General features: G+C 41.1%; 1 protein-coding gene across 1 annotated transcript; it reads right to left on the bottom strand.

Moving 5' to 3' along the window:
• Nucleotides 1–8,589: 8,589 nt before the first annotated feature.
• On the bottom strand, nt 8,590–27,607 carry Ifngr1 (interferon gamma receptor 1). Its single transcript, XM_013026894.1, has 7 exons — nt 27,413–27,607; nt 21,615–21,729; nt 19,254–19,420; nt 17,003–17,181; nt 14,769–14,952; nt 11,902–12,020; nt 8,590–9,561 (listed from the first exon to the last, which is right to left on the bottom strand). Exons 1-7 carry the CDS (start codon nt 27,498–27,500, stop codon nt 8,989–8,991), a joined length of 1,425 nt encoding a protein of 474 aa, XP_012882348.1. The 5' UTR covers nt 27,501–27,607; the 3' UTR covers nt 8,590–8,988.
• Between the last annotated feature and the right edge of the window lie 138 nt (nt 27,608–27,745).

A 27,745-nucleotide genomic window follows, 5' to 3' on the forward strand; every position in this document is an offset into this window, starting at 1 on the left:
CTGCTGGCCAGCCAGTGTTCCCTTCGATGAGGGAGACAGCTCAAAAGAAGGAACTGTACACGTTGACCAACCTCTTTTTAGGCTTAGCCAATGAAAATGTTTTCTTGAAGCTGTTTTTTGCCATTTATAAGTCATGGAAATATATATAAGCCTGGAACATTTTTTGGTGGCGGTGTTTTTTTTTTCCTAGGGCTTTGTGAACAGACCCCCACGGGCAGGGAAGAACCCAAGTTTTGCAAGCGGCATGTGGGTGAGTGACAGCATCAGCCGCTCACCTGCCGGAAGGGCTTTAGGAAGCAGGATGTGAGTGTGACTTTGAGTGCTGGGCTTGGCCAGGACAGCTTGCAGCATCACAGGCTATCTTGTTAGAAGATGAGGAGTCTCTCATAGATCCTTTCTTTTCCTCCCTTTTTTGGGGAGCTCCCTAGTTAACCTCCCTTGGGCCCTCCGGCACCCTCAAACTCTCCACAGGCTTTTTCCTCTCTATGGGGCCTTGGATCCCATTCAACGAATACCTCCTCCTCTTTCTCCATCCCAACCCCTAGTTTCAGGCAACTTTGACAAGACATCTGTTAAAGCAAACAATGCCTTAGACCAGGCAGGTAGGGGACCAGGGGGTTGAGATACATTAAATCATTTTTAATATCTCCCTTGAAATCAGATTGATAGAAGTCATCTTTTCTTTCACCAGGATTTATTAAATTGTTTCATAAAGCTTTTTTTCCCGTATGTTTTAAGAGACACTAAGAGTATGCATTAAGGCATCATAGCTATTTTTTAAAGAGGCTCTCGAAGTCAAAAGAGGAAAGGGTTCCTGACTTCATGTTTTGTTTCTTATGCAGTTGATCCTGTTCATGGTTTTCCGTAAAGCAGCCTCTTATGTGAAGAATAATGATGGCAGCTGAACAGTAGTATTCATTCATTCATTCATTCGTTCACATTCAACAAGCTTGGGTTGCTCTGCCATAAACTAGGCACTGTTCTGAACAGCAACTGAGATTCCTGAGTGAGTGGGGATGTAGACAATAGAAGGTAAGGCAGGGTGTGGCCTCGCTTCACCTCCCCTTTGTCTCTTTCCTTCCTTAAATGAGAGACACAAAGCTTCAGAAGGCAGCTAGAATGCCACTTCATCACTTGTCCTCCACCACAAAGACTGGCTGAGACTGGAACTCTGGGAGGCTGGGGGTAAGGGGAATGTGGAAGAGGTACAAGGAAAAGATGCACAATGCTGACGCACAGGAGATGTCTGCACAGAGAGGGAAGAATGACCTTCCGCAGGGGAGAAGTTATTCAGGGAGGTGGATACTCTCCTCCATTCCCAACTCTACAACCCAGAGTCTGTGGCAGCAATACTAGATACACAAGCACCTGGTGACAGGCCTTGGGAGGAGCTGGGACTATGCCTGAGCCCTGCAACCATCTCTAAACACAGGGTCTCAGAACAGAGCCCTCTGGGACTTGTCTCAAACATCATGGACAGGCCATCACCATTGCCATTGTGGCAAATTCCAGAGTTGAGGGAGATTGTGATCCATGCTGTTGACTGATGACCGTTGTAAACCACAGCTGTTTGGAAAGACATGTGAAAACACCAGGCACCTAACTACTCCATGCTGTGCCAACCTTCTTAATCTTGCTTTTTAAATAGGTGTGTGTGTGTGTGTGTGTGTGTGTGTGTGTGTGTGTGTGTGTGTGTGTGTGTGTGTGTAAACAATCAAATTGCTAGTTAAGAAGAAAAAGGAAATACTTTATGGCTTCATCTAGAGAGTAGCAGGGAATGAAACCAGAGTTTCTACTAAATCACTGCTTTTGTAGAACAAGTAAGAGGAAATTACAAGGAAAGTGGAAGAGTGACAAACTCTTAGAACTGAATTTGGCCAAAGGTTTGATATAATACGAAATTTCAGTAACCAAACCAGGTTTATCAGCATTCAGTGAGCCCTCTCATTTATAATATCACAATGAGTATAAAACTCAACATGGTCCACACTGCCTCAGGATAAGGTTAAATTATATTTTTCTCAATACTTTGGAAGTAGAGGAACTGAATCGTTTCAAATGATACTCAGTAGATTGCAATATTGTGTTTCAATGGGAAGTATGAAACTTAACAATTAATGGGGCAAGGCTCTGCTCTGTCTTCTTTAGGCATGAAATTCTGATGTCAGGCTCAGTTGCTGCCTTCTTCCTGCTTTTCTTCACCTCTCAGGAGATCTCTCTTCTGAGAGATCCTCGTTGTACAGCCGTGAGTCTCTTCTTCCTTTTACCCATGGCTTCTTGAAGACCAACAACTCACCCAAGTAAACAATTATTCAAAACTATATTTACATGCAACATGGGATTTTGATCTTGATATTACAGAAGAAGAAGCTGAAATGGAGAAGCTAAGAGAACTTGACCAAATGTTTTATAGCAAGTATTCACAAATTGAGAGGTAAAGTCTGGCTGTTGTGCTTTTCTATACTTTTTGTATTCCTTCCTAAATGGAACCTAATGATGTAAAACAAATTCGATCATTCACTCCTTTGATTGTTTATTCACTCAAACAAATGTTTACACAGAATCAGTGGATACTAGGCACTAGGAAGCAGAAATATACCAGATGGTAGGCAGTCCTCATGGAGCTGAGGTCATTCTCTTCAGCCAGGTGCTGTTAGCAAAAGGCCACATGCTTCTCATTCGCCTTCAGAAAAATCTCCAGCATGTCTAGCCAAAAAGGAAATGCAACTCAAAACTACACTGAGATTCCATTTCACACCAATCAGACTGGCAATCACCAAGGAAACAAACCACAGCACAAGCTGTTATAGATGAGGTGGGAAAAGAGCTATTATGTGCCCTGGGTGGGAATGTAAACGAGTGCAAACACTATGTGGAGGTTCATCTAAGGACTAATACTAGACATACTTTATTATGTCATTATTCAAGTCTCGTGTATAGATCCAGAGAAGACTAGATTAACATACAAGCAAGATATCTGCATTCCCATGTTTATTGCAGCTCTGTTCAAATGAGCCAAACTATTGAATCAATCAGAAAGAGGACTCAACAATTAATGAAAAGATAAGGAAAATACTGCACACACGCACACTAACACACTTATCCATAAAGAAGAACAAAATTATGTCACTTGTAGGAAAAATGGGTGGAATTGAAGGTCATCCTGTTGAACAAAATAAGCCAAGCTGAAAACAACACATGTAATGTTCTTGATCATTTCTGGAGTATAGTCCTAAAATGAGGAGGAGGAGAAAGGGAAGGAAGAAGAGGAAGAGGAGGATATAACACTGGTACTGCAACTCATACTCCTACCCCTGAGAAATGCCTGTGGCATTTAAGCAGATCTGCATTCTGGAAATAATTGGCTTGTTCTTCAAAATAGTTTATGGGCCACAATTCAGAAAAGAAAGTTCTTCACCTGGTTTCATGTGATCTGTTACAGTCAGAAGACAGTTGTACTAAAATATTGCATTTGTTTTACCTTCAGGCTATGTATAAGTTACATATGAATTGTAAGTGGATTTCTTGTTTAGACATGAGTCCTCTCCTTAAGGTATCTCATAATTTATATGCAAATATTCCAAAATATTTTTTAAACTCCAAAATCTCAAGCATTTCTAGTTCCAAGTGTTTTAGATAAGGAGTAACTCAACTTGTATTCTTAAAAATCTCCAATCACAAGACTGAGTGACTCATGAACTTTTTCTGCTCATCTCTTCTAGATAAAAGAACCTAGTTGCTTTAGCTTTGATTCTCCTTGACCAAGGTTCTTCATTGACCTTGAAAATCCTACTAGATGTTGTTTGCATGTAAAGTTTTGACACTGGAAAGATTTTCATATCATAATCAGAATCCAAACAATTGTCACCTTGTCTTAGAACCTCTTGGATTCCTGGCTACCATGATCTCTTGACTAGGTTGTGGCCGCAGCCTCCTGGGTTGGGATCCCCGCTTCTGCCACTGCCTTTGAATTGGGTGGAGTTTTTGTTTTTGTTTTATTAGTCGTGGGCCTTGAACTCTGGGCTTGGGTGCTGTCCCTCAGCTCTTCTGCTCAAGGCTAGTGCTCTACCACTTGAGCCACAGCGCCACTTCCAGCTTTTCCTGCTTATGTGGGCCTCAAGCATGCGAGGCAAGCACTCTACCGCTGAGCCATCTTCTCAGCCCCTGGAGTTTTTTTGTTTTGTTTTTTTTGACATGTGAGCACTCAGATAACTTTCCATCTCATTCAGAATGAAAGTTGAAATGTTTGTAGTCCTTTGCAAGGCCTTGTCTGTTGCAGTCCCATTCATGGCAACAGCAGCTGTCAGCTCTGCCCTGTACTCCCAGCACTCTAGCTGACTGGTCCATTTACCATTTCCGGAACACGGTCCTTTCTCCTAAAGTTTTCTCTGAGGTGCCCAGGCTTCCTCCCTCCCCTCCTTCATAGCTTGTAATAGCTGCAATTCTCCCCAGCAGCTGTCTATCTGCTTAATGTGTCTCCATGACACGGGACCATCATTTCATAAGCCATGTTTTATTTTATTTCTCTGGTCTGTGTCTGCTGCTAGAAAGTCAAAGACATTATGTGTTTTGTTTCCTCCTTTATCCCACTACCACCCCTTAAAATGGAGCTGGACACAGCACAGATCCATGGAACCAATGGAAAGAAATGTGGCATTAGTAGCGGACACGCATTTACATGGGTTACGATGCAATACATCTGAAATATGTATGAATACATGTAAATGTGAATTGTTAGACGCTGCTTCTCTGCTTGTTTATGATCTGGGTGGGGTGCTAAGAAGAGGGAGGGGCTGCAGTTCTCTGGTTGTGAGGTCAGTATGGTTCTTTCAGTCAGTGAAAGGCAATTGAATGGTGAATACCTGCCATTGCAAATTCATGTGACACCACAACAAGCTCCTCAGCTAGACAAAGTAATCTGAGACCAAGGAATCATTTACTACTTTAAGGGCTGGAGAGATTTCCCTAAGAAATCATCCTGGGATTTTCTGTATTGAAATGGTGAAGCATATGGGAAAGATTCTTGGGCATTTTTCTTCCTCTGATGTGTCTATGGTCATTAGTCTGTTTAGATTTTTCTACCTCACTTACCTCTAGTTTTTGCAAACTGTTTTGTTCTTTAGAAAATATTCATTTTATTCATGCCACACCTTTTCCTCTTCCTTCTCCTTGTTTCTTCTCCTTTTGCTCTTTCTCCTTCCTTCCTTCCTTCTTCCTTTCCTCCCTTCCTCTCTTTCTTCTTTCTTTCCTCCTTCTCCTCTTCCTTCTTCTTTTACTTACTCTTTCTTCTTCCTTCTCCATTCTCTTCATTGTCTTTTAATTGGCCAAGCTCTCATTATATAACCTGGGCTTCCTTGAACTTGTGATTCCTATGCCTAAGCCTCCTGAATGATTACAGGTATGCACCACCACATCTGTCTTATTCATGCTCTTATATTTGATTTGCATAGAATTGAGCAAGTTGTTCCCTTATGATTTACCTAGTCTCTCCTGTTTGTAGTTTCCCTTTTTTATAGTTCCAATGTTGAGTAATGATGTTGTTTCCCTTATCTATTATTTTTTTAATAAATTAGCTTTTGAAGCTTTTTTTTAAAGGAACATGTTAAATATCTCATTTATAACTACCTCATGTATCTAATTTAAAAAGTCATCTCATTCTCATCTTTTTATCTTTTAAAATCCTTTTTATATATTTTATTTTTATTATCTTTAAGTAGTTGTACAGAGTTGCCATTTGGCAAATCAGCTTTTGAATACCATGAATCTTGACCAGTGTTACCCCTTTCATCTTCTTCTAAATTCTTCCCTTCTGGTTTCCTTCTATTTAACTTGTTTTTTTTTTAAGTTAAGAGCTTGCTTCTTGAATCCAATGTTTACTTCATTTGTTTTATTCTTTATTTTATTTCAATGCAAATATTTGCACAGCTGAAATGTACCTCATAAGCTCCTCTATCGCCTGAAATGTGGTATTTTCATCATCATTATTTTTTTCTTTAGCAATTCTACAATTCGGATGTCTTTAACTGACCCAGGGATCTTGGAGGAGTATTAAGAACCACTTAATTTCAATTCTTGTTACTTTTTTGTGAGTTCCAGAGAATAAAAGGATACTGACATGTTTAAGGATGCCCAATTTGCCAGTCCCACCCATACTGCTTTAATTTCTTCAGAGTTGAAGGGTAAAGAGCAAGATTAGCATCCACAGTTTTACATACTATTTAATTAATATCAAAGATAATGAAAAAGGGGGAGGGGATAAGGTACAAAAATAAGACATAGCTGGGTGCCAGCGGCTCATGCCTATAATCCTAGCTACTTACTAGGCTGAGATCTAAGGATTGGTTTGAAGCCACCAGGTAGGAAAGTCCATGAGATTTTTTTATCTCCAATAAATTACTAGAAATGCCAGAAATAGAGCTGTGGCTCAAGTGGTAAGAGTGCTAGCCTTGAGCAAAAGAAGCTCTGGGACAGTGTTCAGGCCCTGAATTCAAGCCCCAGGACTGGCCCACACACAAAAAAATAAGATATAGCTAGATGATGATGAACGCTAAGTGTCCAAACAAAATTTGAAATTTATCACTAACCTCAGCATGAGAAAAACACCTTTTTCATTTTTTTTTCTTTTTTTGGTCATGGAGCTTGAATTCTGGGCCTGGCTCTGTCCCTCAGCTTTTCAGCTAAAGGCTAGTGCTCTACCACTTGAGCCATAGCAACTCTTCTGGTTTTCTGATTGGAGATAAGAGTCTCACAGTTTCCTGCCCAGGCTGGCTTTGAACCAGTCTTTAGATCTCAGCCTTCTGAGTAGCTAGGATTACAGGCATGAGCCACCTGTGCCCGTGAACTGTTTTTCTTTTTGTCTTGTTTGTTCATTTACCTGTCTTCAGGAGGGTAAGAGGGGAACAGAATGGAGGGACAAAGGGTGAACAAATACAGCAGTGGTACTCACTAGACACTATGTTGAAAATGGACTTTACAGTTTGTGGGTGGGAATAAGAGGGAAAAACTGGGAGAGAGGGAAGGGGTGATATTGTCCCAAAAGAAATATACTCTTTATCTGACTTATCTAACTGTAATCCCTCTGTGTATCACCTTTACAACAATAAATTTGTTTTAAAAATCCAGACATTTAGAAACTATAATGCAAGAGTACATTGCCATTTTGCAACACAAAAGAAAGTATCATATTACAAATAAATCTGGTAATTTCCTACTAGATCACTTCTGACAGGTCATTTCTGCTCTATACCTACATAAAACTAATGAGGCAGATAAAATGCTTGAAGAGAAATATTCCCCATACTTATAAAAGAACACTTGATTTTGGGAAATAGTTATTCCTAATTATTATATGGCATCAATGCAATGCTAAACACAATTCCAAAAGGAGTTCAAAGTTTGGAGAAAATTGGACACAATTTTCTGTGGTTCACTGGAAAGAACAATTATTGCAATGTAAGATGAGAGATGAACACTGACAAAGAATTCAGTGCCTCAAAAGTTAAAAATCTAAATGATATGACTGTCCACATGACAGAATTGAGAGACATTGGAGATTATTAAAGCATACTTTGAAGTATATCAGTAAGGGTTTTAGTGGAGATGATTAGATCTTGGGGGAATCTGACCTAATCAATGGCTTAATCCATTTATGGTTTCAAAATCTGAATAAATTGTTGGGACTGTGAAAGATGGGCCCAAGTTGGAAGCAGTAGGTCATTTGGGAAATGCTTTGAAAAGGTACACACTGCCAAGTGCTGGTGGCTCACACCTGTAATTGTAGCTACTCAGGAGGCTGAAATTTGAGGATCGCAGTTCAAAGCCAACCCCGGGCAGGAAAGTGCCTGAGACTCTTACATCCAATTAACCACCAGAAAACTGGAGTGGTGTTGTGGCTCAAGTGGTAGAGCACTGGCCTTGAGCTGAAGAGCGGAGAGACAGTACCCAGGCCCAGAGTTCAAGACCCACAATTGACAAAAAAAAAAAGAATAAACAATTAGAAAATATTTCTACAGGATCAATACCTAGAAACACACAATAGATAAATACTCTTGTTAACTATGAAAGATTACCTAAGTGTTTTAATAAATACCAAATTAAGTTTTTAAGTATTTTATTTCAAAAGCACTAAATGCAATATTGTTAAAAAAAACTGTACATGTTTTCTAGTAATACATCCTCTTAAGTTCTACTAGTTGGATTTAGATTTTAGGTACAACTTGGAAAAGCTTTCAGAAGGCTGAGAGCCAGACCATCACAGTTTGAAGCCAGTCCAGGAAAAAGAAATTCATAAGATTCTGTCTTCAAAATAGCGAGCAAAAAGCTGGACTAGATGAATGGCTCAAGTGATGAAGCACCAACTGAGCAAGCAAGCTGAGTAAGCATAAGGCCAAGAGTTCAAATATAGGTACTGGGAAAATATACACATGTAAACGTGCGAGTGCATGCGCACGCGCACGCAAACACACACACACACACACGTCATAAAATTTATAAAACATCATACAGAAAAATAACCTATTATATATATATATATATATTAAAAATCTGCTGTTATCCATTAGGTGGAAAAGCTCATTAACTACAATGAGGTGGTTTTTTAGCTTTTCTTTAATTGTGCTACATTTATGTTTCACTTTAGTCAGGAGGGACTGTTTTTTAACATTATAGATTTTTTTATTAACATTAATCTTCTCTGATGTATAAAATCAGTGCTTTAAAAATGTTCTATCCAAAATTTCATGCTTCAAAGAGTAACTTATTATTATCATAGTGTACTCTATATATACTTTGTGACTACAATGAGTTGTTTTCAACAGTCTTTGTAGTTTCAAATCGGATGTGAAAGTCAAAAGGCTATTTACATATTTGTCTTAGCCAAGATATTCCATCTGGTTAATATCAGTGAGGATACAACGCCAGACTTCATGATGTTTTTACAAAGTCAAAGCAGGAAAACAATTCAGGAAATTCAGATCCTTTCATTAGATCTTAGGAAACTTCATCAGAATCTGTTGTAGGCCGGTAACCAATCAAAGACTCTTTACCCCCATCCACGATCACATCCACAAGCACATGTGGTTTATCGTAGCCAAAAGATGTGGGAGCATTTCTCAGCCTTATGGGCTCTTGTCCTTCTGACTTCACTTCAGCTTTATTATTTGGGAGGAGTTCAGAGTCAGATACAAGGCTGTCAGATTCCATGAGGCCACTGTCATAACCATTTCTGGAGTGATAGGAGTTCAAGGTGAAGCTGCCTGGCTCTGACTGGTTACTATCTGAAGGGGAAGAATTCTCTTTGTTTAATGGAGTCAAAGGGCCACAGGTGGTCAGTTGAGAAATATTATCTTCAGTAGTGACCACTTCTATTTCACTAGAAGGTTCTCTGTTTCCTGCTGCTCCTGGATTGTCTTCTGTCTGCAGGCCTGGAACGGTTGCTGGAGAGGCCTGCTCTTCGCAGATCACCGCCTCATTTTCTGGTACCAATGGCTGGCATGAAGTGATGAGCGATGTATATTTTGACTCAGGTTTTGTCTCTGAGGTGACATTTCTTACCACAGAGATCTAAAGAGAGAGAAATCAAGTAAAGAAAGTAGATAAACTTAAATACCTATTCTCAAAACCAGCCAGCCAGCCAGCCACCCACTTACCCACCCAACCAACCAAAGAGGTCTCAAAGTAATGGACCACCAAAGGACATATTTAGGATAACATATCTGAACAGGGTAGTGATTTTTTTCTTTTTCTTTTCTATACAAAGCACTTAAGGTTAAAAACAAATGAAGTCAGTTAATAGTTCACCAACCCAGGTTGCTTTACCTGCATTTCCTTCCACAAGTGGGTGTGCTACATTTGCAAAGGGAGCACTGTGACTCAGTCTTATCATCTGCCTTGTCATTAAAATGGTCAGTGACATTACTTTTTCATACTGATAATTTAGTTGATAAGATACAGAATGTGCTGAACCTTTCACATATCTTTTATTTATGAACTTATTTCCTATGAATGGAATGACAGGGTCAAAGGGCATGGTGTGCTTAAGGCACTCACCACCAAGCTGTGGCTCCTGCACACTTACCTTCCTACCCAGGCCTTGCTATTCTCACTGGCACCAGTCAGTTTTACTAGGGATAGCACTGTTAGACAGTCAGGTTTGTTTTCATTGCTCTACTAAACAGTAAATAACATATTGCAAGGTGACTCTGTGCTTAATAATTAAGCATGCCCATTATCATTCATGTCTGAATTGTCTACTACTGATTCTTCTTACTCCCTGACTTAAAGGTAGTCTCTTTTTTATAGCAAATTTCACTATGTTCCTATTATCCTTATCATATTTGATTCAAGCAGTTATCATCCCATTAGCCTTATTTTTTTTTTTTTTGGTCGGTTGTGGGGCTTGAACTCTGGGCTTGGGCGCTGTCCCTGTGCTCTTCAGCTCAAGGTGAGTGTTCTACTGCTTGAGCCACAGCTCCACTTCTGGTTTTCTAGTGGTTTATTGAAGATAAGAGTCTCACAAACTTTTCTGCCTGGGCTGTCTTTGAACCATGATCCTCAGATCTCAGCCTCCTGAGTAGCTAGGATGACAGGCATGAGCCACCGGCGCCTGGCTATTTTTTTTTTTTAATCATTTCAAATGACACTGAAATGCTAGATGTTTAAATATTAAATTTCTGTCACAATCTCATTCTTAACCATCTTTCCTATATTCTAGCCTGCATTTGTGCAGATCTTCACAAACCAGACTTTCTGGACTTTGGCTTTATCCTCTAGTGTCCCTAGGTACTTAGATAAACTCCTATTTATTCCTCACACAAACATAACTCCTGTTCTATAGTAAGCCATAGCCTTTGGCAAAGCTACAACTAACCTCCTACTCCCAAGCTGGATGGGTCCTGACAGGGGCACCTCTAAGCCTTCATCTCTGAACCAATCACACAGTATACTCATCTTTTATTTCCACAAAATTTGAAATTCTTTACTAGGTTTGTCTGTGTTTTTGTTTTTGTTTCGTTCTGTTTTTGACAGTCATGGGGCCTGAACTCTGGACCTGGGCACTGTCCCTCAGCTCTTCAGCTCAAGGCTAGTGCTCTACCACTTGAGCCACAGTACCACTTCTGGCTTTTTTCTGCTTATGTAGTGCTAAGGAATTGACCCCAGGGCCTCATGCATGCAAGGCAAGCACTCTACCACTGAGCCACCTTCCCAACCCCAGTTTGTCTGTGTTTTTGTGCTAATTTTTTTTTTAAGGACTTGGTGAGCAGTCAAATATGTAGTTTAGGACATGTGGTAGATTGAGAGATTCTCTTTAATGATCAGTACTATACTAATATTAAATACAATGAGTTCAGCATATCATATCCTTCTCCTATATGATGTTGAAATCATTCTATTTTGTAAGTAAAATTGAAGTCACCAGGCTGGGAATGTGGTTTAGTGGTACAGTGCTCGCCTAGCAAGCACGAAGCTCTGGGTTCAATTCCTCAGTACCACATATACAGAAAAAGCCAGAAGCGAAGCCCTGGTTCAAGTGGTAGAGTGCTAGCCTTGAGAAGCCCAGGGATAGCACCTGGGCCCTGAGTTCAAGCGCAGGACAGGCAAAAAAAAAAATCAAAGTCAGGCACTAGAAGCTCAGGCCTGTAATCCTAGCTACTCAGGAGGCTGAGATCTGAGGATCATATTTCAAAGCTGGGCCCCAACACTCTTATCTCCAATTAACCAGAAAACCAGAAGTGGAGCTGTGGCTCAAAGTGGTAGAGTGCTTATTTTGAGCACAAAAGCTCAGGGACAGCACCCAGACCCTGAGTTCAAGTCCCAGGATCAGTGCCAACAATAACAAAAAGATCAAGTTAACAAGTAACAAGTTAGCATCCATAGCTAAAAGAATATATTTAAATACATTACCAAGGATTTGGGTAACATGATACTTTTTTTCCTAAATAGATTCTTCATAAGGCAATACACAAGTAATGGGATAATGGCTAAAAACAGAATGACAGAAACAACTGGAATCCAAACAGAATCTAAAAAAGAAGATAAAATACAACTTAGAATTAAGAAGGAATACTGATATTATCTACCAAAAAATTTTAGCAATGTTCGTTAACAGATTTGCACACTAGTTAATTAAGAAGATCTGAATTTCAAAGAACACCGAAGTAGACAGAACTCTAAGGAAAAAGCTAGACATCTCTCCTAGATTATAATCTGATTTGTGCCAGCTCCACAGGCCTGAAACTTGCTGGGACGACAACATCATGCCTGGTAGAGTGGAAATAGTGTTTCCTTAACAACTTCCTTATAGCCTCAACCTTAGGATATTTCCATTTTTCTCTCAGTCAAAAGGGCAAGGGTATTTAAGTCTCTCTTAGCTGGGTGCTGGTGGCTCACACCTGCAATCCTAGCTACTTAGGAGACTGAGATCTGAAGATCATGGTTTGAAGCCAGCCTGGGATGGAAACTCCAATAAACTTAAAAAAAAAAGCTGAAAGTGGAGCTGTGGCTCAAATGGTAGAGTACTAGTCTTGAGCAAAAAAGCTCAAGGATAGCATTGAGTTCAAGCCCAAGGACCATCTCTGTCTGTCTGTCTGTCTCTTTCTCTGTCACACACACACACATACACACACACACATCATACACAAATTGTGTCAGTGTACATAACTTACATAATTTAGTCTTACTCCTCACAATTGTTCTTACCTTTGTTTATTTCAAGATTATAAATTACACATAAAGATTCAGAGATGAATATATATACATAGATATACCCACACAAATATGTTTCATAGGAATAAAGTCTCTTGGATTACAAACAAGATATAAAGAATTATTTTATAAATCACAAGTGTAGTTCAGAGACTATACCACTGTGATTACCATTATGCATTTTGCTCTATCATGGCCTTTTCTTTTTTGCAGGGGAATGCTGATACTAGAGATTGAACTCAGGGCCTGGAGATCTTGCTCAGTTTTTTTTGGTTACAGCTGGATTGCTCTACTACTTAAGCCACACCTCCAGTATGGCTCTTTACTGGTTAACTGGAGATAAGAGTCTCTTGGATTTGTCTGGCTTTGAACTGAGATCCCCAGATCTCAACCTCCAGAATAGCTAGGATTACAGGCATGTCTGGCCTAGTTCTGCTTTTAATGTTCACATTTTTACAGCACAATATTTATCGTTTTTCCCATAAGTTCTCTCTTCTAAAATTGAATAGGAATCTATATATCATGGACGTGTTTGGTCCTCATGGCATCTATCTGTCCCTATAATTTCTATTCCAAAGTTACCTCTTCCAAATAGTAATAGTGCAAGTTACTACTTACTAAAATTTATATCATGCAGTATTTCAAATACCTACAGTATTGGCAAATTTAAGACATATCAACATAATGAATTCTAGTACTATGTTAGAAGTCTAGGGTTGAGTGTCTAGTATATAAAGACATGAGAGGGTTTACTGCTCACCAGCTACAGTGCTGCCACCATGTGGCCAGTGTGTTGCTCCATTTTTCATCTAGGCTTTAGAAAAGTTGTATCTAGGGCAGGTGCATTATTTTACAATTTGCTTATTAAGTAGGGCTTCAATTTTCAAAGTGGATAATGGCAATGAACAGAAATGCTCTCTATTGTTTTAATTCACCTATTTGAAATATTCATATAATGGCTGCAAAGTTATTAGTATTAAATCTAGGCTGAAGTTCAGCTTAGATTTCCATTCTTCAAAGATATACTTGTTAAATAAAATTAGAGCTAAAAAAGGAGACAAGCTAACTAATTCCACAGAAATACAAAACATCCTTAGGGTTTATGAAAAACTATAGGCTAGAAAATTGTAATGCTTAGAACAAAATCAGATAGACCTAAAACTCAAACTACTAAGGAGAACTTGGGGAAACACTTCAAGATACAGGTGATGATTTTTTTGGGCTAGGACCTCAAAAAAAACACGCAGGAAACAAGAGCAAAAATAAACAAATGGGATTATATCAAATGAAAAAGATTCCTTACCACAAAGAGACAATTTATATAACAGAAGAAAATAGTTGCCAACTTGTCATCTGACAAAAGGTTCATATAAGAGAATTCAAAACCCTTAATGGGCTGGGAATGTGGCTTAGTGGTAGAGTGCTTGCCTAGCATGCATGAAGCCCTGAGTTCAAGTCCTTAATATCTCATGAACAGAAAAACCCAGAAGTGGTGCTGTGGCTCAAGTGGTAGAGCACTAGCTATGAGCTCAGAGAGTCTCAGGGTCAGAGCCCAGGCCCTGAGTTCAAGCCCAGGACTGGCAAAAAAAACCCACAAAACAATAACAAGAAAAAAATCCTTAACAGCAAAAAGTATAAAATGAGCAAATGATTTGAATAGATACTTCTCAAAAGGAGCAAGAGAAACGATCAACAAATACAAGTATGCACTGTAAATTCAGATTCTAAAAGAGAAGTCCTACAACTGTCTGTATTTTCTCCTTGTCTCTAGATGAATAACATGGACCATTTTCTTCTTTCCAAGTCCATGTTCCTCCATCAGTTACTGTAGAATTAAAAGAGCCTGCCTTGATCACAAAGCCACCTATGGCCAGTGCCACATGTGGGCTCTTCAGGGCACATTGGATATCCCAGGCACATGTCTTTGGTGACACCTGAACTTACATAAACTCCTTCTAAGAACCACTGGCCCTATGGCATCCTGGATCAACTTTCCCTATGCAGTCCTCAAATGGGGCCAAGAATTTCCAGACCCCAGGCAGTTACAGTTGCACCCAAGGACTTACCTGTTATACGGCTACTGAAAATGGTAATACAAACTTCTTTTGTCTTCTCAGTTGTTACCGCCCATTCACTTGAGACTCCTACTGCTGAAATACAATACTCAGACTCCAGTGAGGATATGAGGATGCTGAGTTGGCACAGGGTCTCGTTGCAATTGTCCGCGTGTACATGTTTTGTAATGAGGCTCTACATGGAAAAAGAAAAACGAATAGAAACACATGGATTCTTTAATCTGCTAAACAAGTAAATAAATAAATCACTTTATTTATCTTGCTTAGTCACCTAAGAAACACACGAAAGTGTATCAAGAAATATATATGATATATATTAAGCATGTCTGAAAACAGCTGTGACATCAAATAGTAAGTCCATTTGTTTCTTCAACATAGCTGTACAATGTGTGTCTGCTACCATGTTCTTTATAGGAATAGAAAATTATTGGGTTTTTGTTTGTTTTGTTTTGTGTTTCTGCCGGTCCCGGGGCTTGAACTCAGGACCTGGGCACTGTCTCAGAGCTTTGTTGCACAATGCTAGTGCTCTACCACTTGAGCCACAGTTCCACTTCTGGCTTTTGATGGCTAGTTGGAGATGAGAGCCTCATGGACTTTTCGTCTGGCTTCAAATTGCAAGCCTCAGATTTCAAGCTCCTGAGAAGTGTGAGCCACAGGCACCTGGCTCAGGGTTTTTTGTTTGTTTGTTTTGTTTTTAATAAGAAGAATGCTCTCTGGCAACTGTTGAACCAACCAATATTCATTTGTCCTATTCCTACAGTGCTAATCCAGGATTACCCAGTGAGGCCTAGAGACAAAGGTAGAGTTTTGGCCAAATGTCCTCCCCAGGTCCCGCGGTGGTGGTTTTGAGAGGTGCTGTTGCCTTCAGAGGCAGAGCCACCCGTGAGGTTGTTAGGTCCCTGGGGGCATGCCCCTGGAGACTGTGAGACCTTGGTCTTCCTCTCTTCTCTAGTTAGAGATGTAACCATTTGAGTTAGAGGAGCAGCTTACTGCCTGCCTAACGTATGTGAGGCACAGGAAAGAATTGAGATGTAATGATTTCTACTATGATGTATTACCAGAACTGAGTCAGCCAAGGCACCAAGCCTTTGAGCCTGGAAAACTGGCCTAAATAAAGCTTTTCTTTCCATTAATTGTTTCAGGTACTTTGTTGTGGTAACACGGGTAACCACTATGGGTAGAATGTGGGGCCTAACTTCAAATACCTTACAATTCAGTGTAGAGATCAGAAAGAAACGCCAACTGAGAGTATGGAATAGGATCCTACATGGAACTAGGAAATAGCACCCAGACATAGAAAAGGAAATAATATTCATTGCCAGAAATAAAAAAAAATTCAAAAGGGAGATGGTGCCAAGGAATGGTCAGAGATGGGCCAATAGACAGACAAGGAGGATATTCTCTGAAAGAGTATGGAACTTCTCAGTAGGGTACAGGCATGGAAGACAAGGCTGAAGGGATGCAGGACGGTGGCTAAGGGGATGTGGGACGGTGGCTGGAGAGGACACAAAGGGCCAGATCCCGAGAATCTCCTACGTCATCATTTAGGTATTTTGTAGCTGATGGGATGTGTGGAAAGGTCTTAGGCAGTAGAATATCACAATTAGGTCAGCTCTTTGAAAAGACAACTGTGCTAGCAGCCGAGGGGCTACTGGAAGCTCTAACTCAGATGTCACTCTGCTGAGTAAATAGTTCTGTAGGTGCCACATCAAGGATCAAAGTCAATCCCTCCAATACCCTGCCTTTCCTCATTCTCTGCACCCTCCACCCACTGCCCTATTGCCCTCCAGTGCCATCTCAGCCCTGTTGGGTCCCTGCACCTGACACGCTTTCCTTGCCTATCCTTGGAGTCTCTCCTCTTGACCTCAGCCTTGGCTCCAGTTAACACCTTCCTTGGAGGCCTGTTCTGATCCATTATTATAAACCACGGCCCGCCCTTCTAGTTGAATCACCACCACCAGCTGAAATTAGTCTCATCTCCTCAGTGGAGTATACCAATTATAATTATAGTTTAGGCCTTGCTAAATTAGGCCAAAAGAAAAAAAAAAAACAAGTGTATTCATCTGGTCATAAACACCATAGGTGTGTTTTTTCTCCAAATAAGACCTGTCTTATTCTTGCTTAAAGACCCACAAGCATTCTAATTATGAATATTAAATGAACCAACAACTTGGGGGTAGCTATGGAATAATTTCCATTGCACAAGGTGCAACAGAAACACCTACCTTGCTCCCGTTCACTCTCAGATACACGGTGTAGTCGAACGTGTAACAAGCGCCTTCGTACATAGCATCATACATAATTCCTTGCACTTCTCCATTTGTAACAATTGAAGGGTGAAATATATCAGTGATGAGTTGGTCTTCCTGCCTTCTGACTTTCAGTGCAGGTGGTCCAATTTCTCCTGGGCGAGAAAAGAATTATAATTAATACCAGTGGTGGACCTTCCCAGTGCATTTCATAAGATTATCAAAATCCATAAACCAATCTACTTTTTCTGTTATGATTCTACTAGAACCACATTTAAACTTCTCCCCAAAGCCTTAGAAGCCATTCTAAATATACCTCAAAAAGAAATGTGTGCTAAATTGCAGACAAGACATTCTCTTATCCAAACCTCTTTTGGCAGTTTAATTTCATTTATAGCTTCAGGGAAATACAATTGGTTATAGTTGGTTTTTAAAAAACACCAAAAGGTAAAAACATAATAATTTTAAAAAAGAAAAACAATTATTTTGTACCAACTTAAACAAGAAAAAGAAACCCTTGACATAAAAGAAGCTCTATTAAGTGTATGTTCCCTTACCTTTGTTTCTATATCTTTAAGAATCTTGGTTTCTAAAAACTGTTTCTTTTTTGGGGGGGGTCCGGTTGTGGGACCTGAACTTTGGGCCTGGGCGCTGTCCCTCAGCTCTTCAGCTCAAGTCTAGCACTCTACCACTTGAGCCACAGCACCACTTCTGGCTTTTTTCTTCTTTTTTGCTTATGTGGTGCTGAGGAATTGAACCCAGGGCCTCATGCATGCAAGGCAAGCACTCTACCACTGAGCCACCTTCCCAGCCCCCTAAAAACTGTTTCTGAAAGGCCACTTTAGTCATCTTCTGTCAGTGAAACTCTGTGTCTTCACACACTAGAGTGTGTGGCATAAATTTAGGCTCTGTAAGAGTTCGTCAACAGTTTGATCTTTACTGGGAAAGTCAAAATCAGAAATTCAAATATCAGCAAATGATCACTGTGTCTTCGACATCTGCAACTTCGTTGGGAAACCATTTCTCTATGCTTCAAGTATTCACTAGGCACCTACCGTGTGCCAGGCAGACCTAGTTTTCTTGTCAGTGTCTCAGGGCCTAGCATATTTGCTTGAATACAGAGAGTGGGCCCTTGATAAGCATCATTTAGATTGCAGTGTCAGCTGACAAATTCGTGCACTCAGGGGAATAAAAACATCGAGAGGACAAGCAGAGGAAGGACCCATAGGAAGCTCACAGTGGTGCAATCTGAAAAGCAGAAGCAGAATCAAAGCCGTGGAGATCATGCACGGGGCAGCAGCTGAAGAAACAGCACAGAAGCTGAACCAGAAGGAAGTGTAGCTAAAAGAAAAGGCACTGAAGACTAGAAGACCAACTGAGGGTCAGGCAACCAAAGGGTTCTACCCAGGAGAGAGATGACTGTCGGGGTGAGGTGGCATACATAGCGGAAGGAGTGACAATGAACATTCTGGAGTTGGAGGGACAGTGACATCACAGGTCAAGTATGCCATGGGTAGCTGCCAGAAGAACCAAACCTAAAAGTCACAGAGTTGCAGATGTGTGTGTGTGTGTGTGTGTGTGTATTTTCCCTTTGTGATGGTACTGAGGCTTGAACTAAGTGTGGTTTGGGTGTTTTCCCTGAGCTTTCTCTCTCAAGGCTGGTCCTCTACTACTTGAGCCACACCTCTAATTCCAGCTTTTGGGTGCTGCATCGGAGATAAGAGTCTCACCGACTTTCCAGTGGGCTCACGTCAAACTGCAGTCCTCAGATCTCAGCCTCCTGAGTAGCTAGAATTACAGATGTGAGCCAGCAGAGTCCAGCTTTGAAATGTTCAATGTAATCAGTTGTTAAATTTCCAAGGACTTTAAGGACCAGGCAGAGGAAGAAAAAAATGAGAGACCCATGGCAAACTCCTGTGTGAATACAAAACGGAAATAAATGACAAGGAAGACAGGGAAGGAAAGGGTATTTGCTAAGTACAACCAGAGAATGGCCGTCTATAGGGATTTAAATCGAGTTGACATTTAACGGTTCATAAGTTTCAAAGTGATGGTTGTCTCCTTGTCCTATGTGTGGAGCTTGGAATGAAAATAATAATAGATAATGATTCCCTAAATTTTTGCAAATGTCTTAGGCATCATGATCATTTGTAGCAACTGCTAAGCAAAGCAAACGTATGCAGAAGACAAACATCCTCAAATTTATACATGCGTACATCCTACTTACCTTGTTTGCACAGAGTAAATTCTTTTGACTCTACATAGGCAGATTCTCTTTGTCCAACCCTAGCTTTAACTCTGGCCCAGAGAGGATATTCTGGTTCATCAACTTGGTTGAAAATAGAACAGCAATGATGAGAAATATTGGTGCAGGCATCAATCCATTCTCCATTCCTAAAATGACAAACAATAAAGAAACACGAAGGTAACTTAGTTATAGCAATCATTTGAACCATCTCTTCCTCTCTTTGCTCTTATTCACAGCTCAGAGCTGCTAGAACAAACTAAGCTGGAATAGGATGGAGGAGCCAAAGTAGGAAGCCCTTCTCTTTTCAGTTAGAAATACAGGGATCCTTTCTTAGTTCTTTGTGTAATCTTATATTGCTGCTCAAACTGCTAACTTTTGGCTAGCTAGTGTCTATTTATGATGACTTTTGGGTCATTCTGACATCTCTGCATCGTTTTAGTCTTTTTTGTGAAGGGGAGGGGGTGCTATTATTGAGGCTTGTGCTTTCACTTGGCTTTTTTTTAAATCATGGTTGGCACTTTACCACTTTAGCTATGCCTCTAGTTCTACCCATTGCTAGTTAATTGATGGTTAATTAAAGAATCTTGTGGATTTGTCTGCCCATGATGGCTCTGATCCACAATTCTGAGATCTCAGCTATCTGAGTAGTTACAACTATCGGCTTATCCCTGGCTTATCACCATCATTTTTAAAAGAAATTCTATCATAAAGAGGCCTTCTAGTTATATTATCCTTCCCTGCCTGAAGGCGTAGCTCAATGGTAGAGCTCTGGCCTAAGATGGATGAGACTCTGAGTTCAATGCCCACTTCCACAAGAATAGGGCAAATCTACCAAACAAACATAAAACTCCCTAAAACCCAAAAACTCAAGCCTTAGCCTTTCCTTAGCTTAACCATGGAATCATCATTTCTCCAAGGGGAAAAAAAAAGATTGAAGTTGTTTTCTTTTTTCCTTTTCTATCCATATCTACATTATTACCTATCCTTGTAGATAGTCAGTTGATTGGTTTTTAAGTTTTCACTTGCTATCATTTGCATTATCTATGCAAATGTTTCTCTCCATTCCTTTTTACCTCCGAAAGACTACACTATGTAGGCTTTATTGACTTAGTTTCTTTTTTTCATTTAACAACATATCCCGGAAATCACTACATATAAGATCTAGAAATTTTCTTCATGTTTTTGTTTAAAGGTACATAGAATACCATATTGTGATGAGCAGTCACTTGTTCAGTCTATCTCCTAAACATGGGGAATGTCTTTAAAGTGTATTTTTATAAATCATAAGGATAAGTCATAATGTGGGATTATTAGGTCAAAAAGCAAATGCATGGAAGATGGAAATGTAACTTAGTGGCAACGTGTTTACCTGGAACATGAAATGCTCTGGGCTTGACCCCTTGCACTGCCAAAATAAACAAATAATACACAAACAAGGGAAACTCATAAAATTTTGGAAGATCCTTCCCAATTCTTTTATTCAGGCCAGGTCAATTTTGTATCCATGCAAGTCACATATGAGAATGCCTATGTCTCCCATTTTCAAAAGGAGCGTGTTTACATTTTGAATGTTTGTCAATCTAGCAAGTAAAATAGAACATATTGTGAAAAAAAATTAGCTGTGCGCCTATCACAGTAATAACAAAACTAATGAATGGATGCAAAAGATATTCATGGATTTATAGAAAGCAGCATGTGCACACACTCATACGCTTTCTCTCACAGCTTGTTTACTGAAAGGAATCTGATTGTTTACTGAAAGGAATCTGTGCGGTGGACATCTGAATAAACACATCACCAATAATGAAACAAGCTCTCTACCATGTTCTCTATAGTGAACACTTTGTAGGGAGCTTGAGAGAAATGTTTAACCTCAATCAAACCATGAAGGAAAATATGAAACTAATGCACATTGAAGTCACTCTTCTGGTTTGGGAGTCCTTGAGCTGTAGCTACTTATTCGCAGTCACTTCTAGGAAACGTTCTGAGCCTGGTTTGTGAAGTGGGGGTGGGGAGTAGAATAGTGGAAGTGGTGTGGTGACTGATTAAGATGTAACTACCTGATGCTACTTTTAAAAGAAAGACAGAAAGACAGAAAGAAAGACAGAGAAACAGAGAGTAACTAGAGAAAGAATCATGGAAGTTAGTGCTATTTTTCTACTTCAATTTTGACAGGAAGACTAAATAAGAGGCAGGTAGAACAGTATAGAACCAGTTTGAATCCTTAGTACTTATGGCCACCTACAGGGAGTTCAGAAAGTAGAACACAGCGTTGTGAAATGTGCAAAAATGTAGATAAAGGAAGAATCAAATAGATATTAAAAAAAACCACACACTTACCCGTAGTTCTTTACCTGTACAGTAAACACAGGGTTCTGTGTCATGTTCTGGTACTCCCAACACAAGACAGGGTCCATGTTATAAGATTTGATTATCACACTGGCTGGTAAAGGCACTGTAAGAGTAAAATGGACAGTAATAAGAAACTAACATTACCATGAGAAAAACCTTATGAATGTCATATTAATCAAATAGGTTTATTGGGAGAAAAACAGATACTGCAATAGATACTGATAAATTTCTAGCTCTGATCTGATCATTCCACATTATGTACATGTCTAAAGGAATCACACGCATTCTATAAATAGATGGAATATATGTACATGTATAATTATTGTGTGCCAGCTATAATAAAGAAAAAAAGGCATATCTGTTCTGCTATGAATAGTCTGCTGGGAAGTTTTAATATACCTATGAAAGTTATATACATTTACAGACTGCATTGAACTTATATGACTTGTCATGTTTAAGGGTCAACTTTTATGTATTGATTCATTTTCAATTGTGAAAACATTACAAAATAATGGAAATGTAAATACAAGGGCAAATTTGTTGCTGGGGCAATAAACTCCCATTATATTCAAGGTCTATATAAATAAGATTACTGCCTCATACACCAATACTCTTGAATTCACTTAACTTCAGAATGTTTGGTGTGTGACAACACAGATTGCAATCATTGTCCAGAGAAAACCAGCCACAGTGGGGATGGCCAGTTTCACTCTGAAATGCCACCAGTGAGGATGGCCAGTTTCACTCTGAAATGCCACCTGGCTCTCAACCCTTCACCACAGAATACTGTGCTGACCCTTAACACCTTCTGTTATGGCAGACGTGTGGAGACTGACTGAAGCAGTCACTGACAACTCCAATGCCATCAACAGTTAGCTTTCTGGGATGGGAAGGGCTTTTTACAAAACACACTCAATATTTCATTTTGTTTTTTTCTCTTTTAAATCCTGGGCACCCAGCCCAACAGTCCTTTTCATGATTAATGTATCATATTCTAGACAAGAAATACAAAGAAGCCAGGTGACACCTTCACCATTTCACTTGGAAACCCCCTGAGCTTGTTCACATTGGGCACATTTTCAGCTTTCCAGGACACTGAAGGCAATGGTAATTAACTAAAATTTTCACCTCTACACAAGGATTCCCCCTTCCTCCCTCCACTTTTTTTTTTGGTCTTTTTACATTCTACCAGGGCTAAGTAGGCCCTCTACTTCCTGAGCCATGCCCCTAGTAATTTATGTTTTAGTTATTTTTTTGAACAAGGTCTTTCACTTTTTTTTTGTCTCAGGCCAACTTTGGACTGTGATTCTCCTATTTGATCCTCCCATGTCACTTTGATTATACATGTAGACTTAATAAAATGGGATCTTATTAACCTTTTTCCTGGGCTGGTCTCAAACCACTAGCCTTCCTATTCATCTCTGCCTGAAAAGTAACTGGGATTACAAATAAAAGCCACCACACCTTGCCTACCACATCTTTTAAGCCTTTTTATATATTTATGCCCAACTGAAATGACATGTATTCAAATCTGAAACTCTTTTTGAGGAAAAGGCATACAGTAGTCAGTTCAGTCATGGAAAGGGTACAATAAATAGCACACAGTAAGAGATTTATCAAACCTTTTTTGGCCAGTCCTGGGACTTGACCTCAGAGCCTGGGTACTATCCCTGGGCTTCTTTTGCTCAAGGCTAGCACTCTATCACTTGAGCTGCTTCTGGATTTTTGTTTATATGGCACTGAGGAATCGAACCACAGGCTATATGCATGCTAGGCAAGCACTCTTCCATTAAGCCATATTCCCAGTCCTGAAGTCTTAGTTTTCAATGTGAATTGAACTATGCTTTCCATAATTTAAAGTGGAGCATATTAGTCTAGGATAAGCACTTAAAACATAGTTTTCAAAGCATTCACAATAGGCAGAAGTTTCCATGAATTACAGCAGGCGGAAATTACTATTAGACGAAGCTTCTGTATATTTATACTGAAAGGTGTAATTGGAGTTTTAACATGATCAAAAAGAAGTCATGTGGTTATTAGACATTACTTGCATTATCTTTGCCAAAACCATGTGCTACACAGACACAGTAGTTTTCTTAAGTTCAAGATTTTAAAATCTGAGGTTTTAAATAGCTCTACATTCAGATTAAAGTAAGGATCACTACAAACTATTATTTATGATGTTTACATTGTGTAAAGAAAAACATATGCAGAAAAAGAAAAAGAGTGTTTTATCTATAATGTTTTTTAAAAAGATCCTGCTGGAATGATTTTATAAACTAAAATAATCTCATAGATTTTTTTTTTACATTTCTCGAAAATGCCCAGGTAGTTGTACATAACTTATTGCTTTTGGAAATAAGCTGATAATAAGTTGGTGTAGTATGCAAGCAAATTACCAAGAATAAACTTTACCCGTTTTAAGATCTAATTCCCAAAGCTCCTCCAGACCTCAAAGCTGAGGGTTTAACAAAACCATACAGAAGAGTACCAGCTTCTCTCGGTACACTCAAATTCATCACAGAAACAAAAGGAAGGCTGTGGTTAGAGCTGTTCTCTTGGAAAGCTGATAAGCCAGAAGAGACAGAACAAACAGAGCAGTTAATGGACAGGACCAATATGAGGGCCGTGATCAGTAAAGATGAAGTACCGCCACTGGCAGGGCGCTGGGAATGTCCCAAAGAGCCAAAAATCAGCAGTCAGAAACAGCTCTGCAGGAAGAGCTACTGAATGCAGGATGGCAGGGGAACCACAGCACAGACACCAAAGAGATAACAATCTCACACTGCACACTTCCTTTGTGTGGCCAGGTGACAGTTAACAGGGTAGTGCCAGGGTGCCACACTATAACCAAAGCAGCTGTTCTGTTTTTTGCAGGTTAGCCTGAGGAGTTCACCACACACCTTGACATACAAGTACAAGGACCACAGAAGGGGTGCACACCTACACAGGAACAGAGCCACAGTGTCTGCAGACGTCATCTCCCAACCTGCTTACTGACCTGAACATCTTGAGAAATTTTTGTAATAAATTGTGGCTTTCTGGTTTGGGGGGCAGTGTTGGGGAATTGAGTGATGAGTGTTACACAAAGTATATCAAACACTTGGGTTTTCCAGAAACTTGACTATGTCGCTACCTTTTCTTGCTTCCTCTGAGATGGACTTTCAGGTCTACAGTCAAACCCAGTAACACTACAAATGCACAAACATAGGGAGTCCAAGAGCAGGCAACGGCAGGACTGGAAGTTTATCCAAGAGCCAGAAGCAGGTGTCACTGAGCCTTTTCCTCCCACACTGGAGATTTTGCATTTAAAATTGAAAGCAGAGGAACACAACAACATCCAGAGAATAGCACTGAAAACACTAGAGAAATGTACTTCCAAACAGTTATATATTGTATAGATATGGTATATCTATCTATACCTATTCTTATATCATGTAGATAGAAATATCTATATGATATATAATTACATAATTCAGAATATATCAGAAGTGAATACTTCTGGATGTATGTTTGCATTATCTGCTCTATTTTGAGCTTCCTAACCAAGTAAAATAGAATCCAAAAAAAAAATAATGACAATGCTACACATAATATTACCCTACACTTCTGATTGAGTTTATAAAATGCTAGCATCTCCAAAGCCATAGATCCTCCTGTAGTAGCCAGCAGGCATGGCCGCTGATAGGACAGGTTTGAAGACACGTAAACTTTGTGGTTACAAGGAACATCACACTCTGGAGGAACCTGCAACCAGAAGGAAGAGCATGGTACTGGTTTAACTCTCTGTTCCAGGAACCTGAGTCATTTTTTTTTCTTTCCTCCCACATCCAGGCACAGTCCTAAATGTCCCCTCATCAAATGGTCCTCCTGTCTCCGATGACATGACCACATCTCATGACTTCAGCACAACCTTCTAATGGGCCCCATGCCATTGCATATACCCTCACAGTATTCTATAAGATGACTGGCCTTTCTACCTAGCTCTAGTTCATCTTGCATAAAGTCATTCCCCTCTGTAAGGGGAAGGAAGGTGGCTGCCCCTTGACTTCAGCCAGGATCAGCCACCTCAGTTTTGTTGGCTTGTACCTTTACTTCTTTCAAGAGCACCTTGCCTCTTGTTCTGGGAACTCCTCCACCCTGACCCATCAAAAGTGTGTCTTCTCCTAACCCTGCCTCCTCAACATACACACAGCTGGCAGTATCCAAGCTGGGTAAGTCGGAGCCTTGCCCTGAGATTTTGTTAGGCTGAAAGAAGTTGCAAGGTTTTAAGACCCTAAAGCTATCAACAGCTATAATTCCTGCCAAGCAGGGAAAGCTGTCAATACTCAGACCAACAGAAATATGAAATGGTGAAATCTAGCTGTTTGCCTTCCTGCTTCTAGCTCCCTACGACCCAGTTGGCATCTTTAACATTCTCTTCAACTTTTACTTGAGTTTTCTGAGCCAATAAACTCCTCTGGGTCCTCAGTTTAAGACTAGTGCTCTACCACTTGAGCCACAGTGCCACTTCCAGTTTTCTGGTCGTTTATTGGAGATGAGAGTCTCACAGTCTTTCCTGTCCGGGCTGGCTTTGAACGGCAATCCTCAGAGCTCAGCCTCCTGAGTAGCTAGGATTCCAGGCATGAGGCACTGGAGCACAGGCAAATGATGAAACACTTTTTATCCCATGAGTTCAACACTGTTTCTCACACCTCTGTACACTCAAGTCTCTTCTGCACCTCTGATAAGAAGGCCAGAGCCACCTCCGTGAAGCCTTCCCAGACTCCCTTGGAGAGTCAGACATATATATTGTGTCTCCTTGTACCTGGTGCACAAGTCCAGACTCTTCATCACAGCTGTGCTATATGGCCCTAGATAGAATGCCAACTGATAGGCTGGATAAGAACTTGGACTATGGAGCCAAACCACAACAGCTTCCCACAAGTAGCAAGGAGCCCTTGATCAGTTGTACCCCTTTCTCATCAATACATGGAGACCACCAGCACAGACTTCACAGATGACTGTGAAATGAGATGTGCCCCGCAGCAGCTGTTAGCTAGTGTGAAGATCCTTGAAAGCAGAGATCATCAACCACAACTGTCTTCTCCCATCCTGTAACCACCTCTGCCTCAGGAATGACTAAGTATTGCTTCGCAGGACTTCAGAAGGAGGGCTGCGTGTGACAGGCGCGCGCCCCCCAGGGACTCTAGGAAGAAGTCCTAGGTTGGAGGCCCAGCGGGGGTCGCCGGGAGTTAGGCAGGTGGGGCCTCACCGGCCTTCCAGCGAAGGCTACAGAGGAACTCAAGTCTACTGCTTTCCCTCCTCCTAATCACCGTTACCCTCCACTTCAGAGAAACGATCTTCGGCCTGTGTTTGCTAGGAAAAGTCAATAAGCAGATGGAAACAAAGTGCTACGCCCTGAGAGGCGACCCGGGGGTCCCAAGGCCACCATCTAGAGAGTCGCAGAGCAACTCCGGCGAACCGAGGCCTGGCAACACAGCGCCCCGAGGAGCGTCTCCAGGCCACAGCTGGGGCCAGGGCGTCCACGGCGCGCCGAGGAACGCATGGAAAAACACACTCGGAGAGCCCCGTAGGGCCGCGCGGGCCCCTCGTGCGCCTGCGCCGCCCCCCGCAGCCGCCCCGCAGCCGCGCGGTGCAGGTGCGGGATCCAAGGTGAGCACCGCCGGGGAGACGCGGGGACAACGGCCGGGCCAGGCGGGGCTTCCCGGCCCAGGCGACTCCCGGCCTCCTCCCGCCCCCGTGCCCGTCCCCGTCTCCACCCCCACCCAGCCGCGACACCCTACCGGAGGGCAGCTCGGGATCCTCTAGGCTCCTCGTAGCCCCGCTCCCGGCTTGCACCACCAGAAGCAGGAAAACGACGAGGGGAGTCATGATACCACCGATAACCTATGGGTCCAGCCCGGAGCCACAAAGGGCGACTCGCGGCACGGGCCCCGCGGCCTCCACTCCGCGTCACGTCCGCCCACTCTTCCCGACTACCACGCCTGAGGGAGGCCGAGCTTGGGCGGCCGGGCGGGGCGGGGTTGTAAAAGCTGAGCCCCACCCCTGAGGGTGTGGCCATTGTGGGGGCGGGATCAATAGCCTGACTGGAAGACCTGGAGTGGACGAGATTGGGA

This window comes from Dipodomys ordii, unplaced genomic scaffold, assembly GCF_000151885.1.
Source record: "Dipodomys ordii isolate 6190 unplaced genomic scaffold, Dord_2.0 Scaffold97, whole genome shotgun sequence".
NCBI classification, from domain to species: domain Eukaryota; kingdom Metazoa; phylum Chordata; class Mammalia; order Rodentia; family Heteromyidae; genus Dipodomys; species Dipodomys ordii.

Excerpts from the sequence above, each read along its gene's own strand:
- Ifngr1 (XM_013026894.1), bottom strand. The coding sequence starts at position 27,500 with ATGACTCCCCTCGTCGTTTTCCTGCTTCTGGTGGTGCAAGCCGGGAGC. Across the intron at positions 17,182-19,253 it reads ATTTACTCTGTGCAAACAAG|GAGAAATTGGACCACCTGCA; the intron begins GTAAGTAGGATG and ends TTTCTCGCCCAG. Across the intron at positions 9,562-11,901 it reads TCATGTTACCCAAATCCTTG|ATCTCTGTGGTAAGAAATGT; the intron begins GTAATGTATTTA and ends CTCTCTCTTTAG.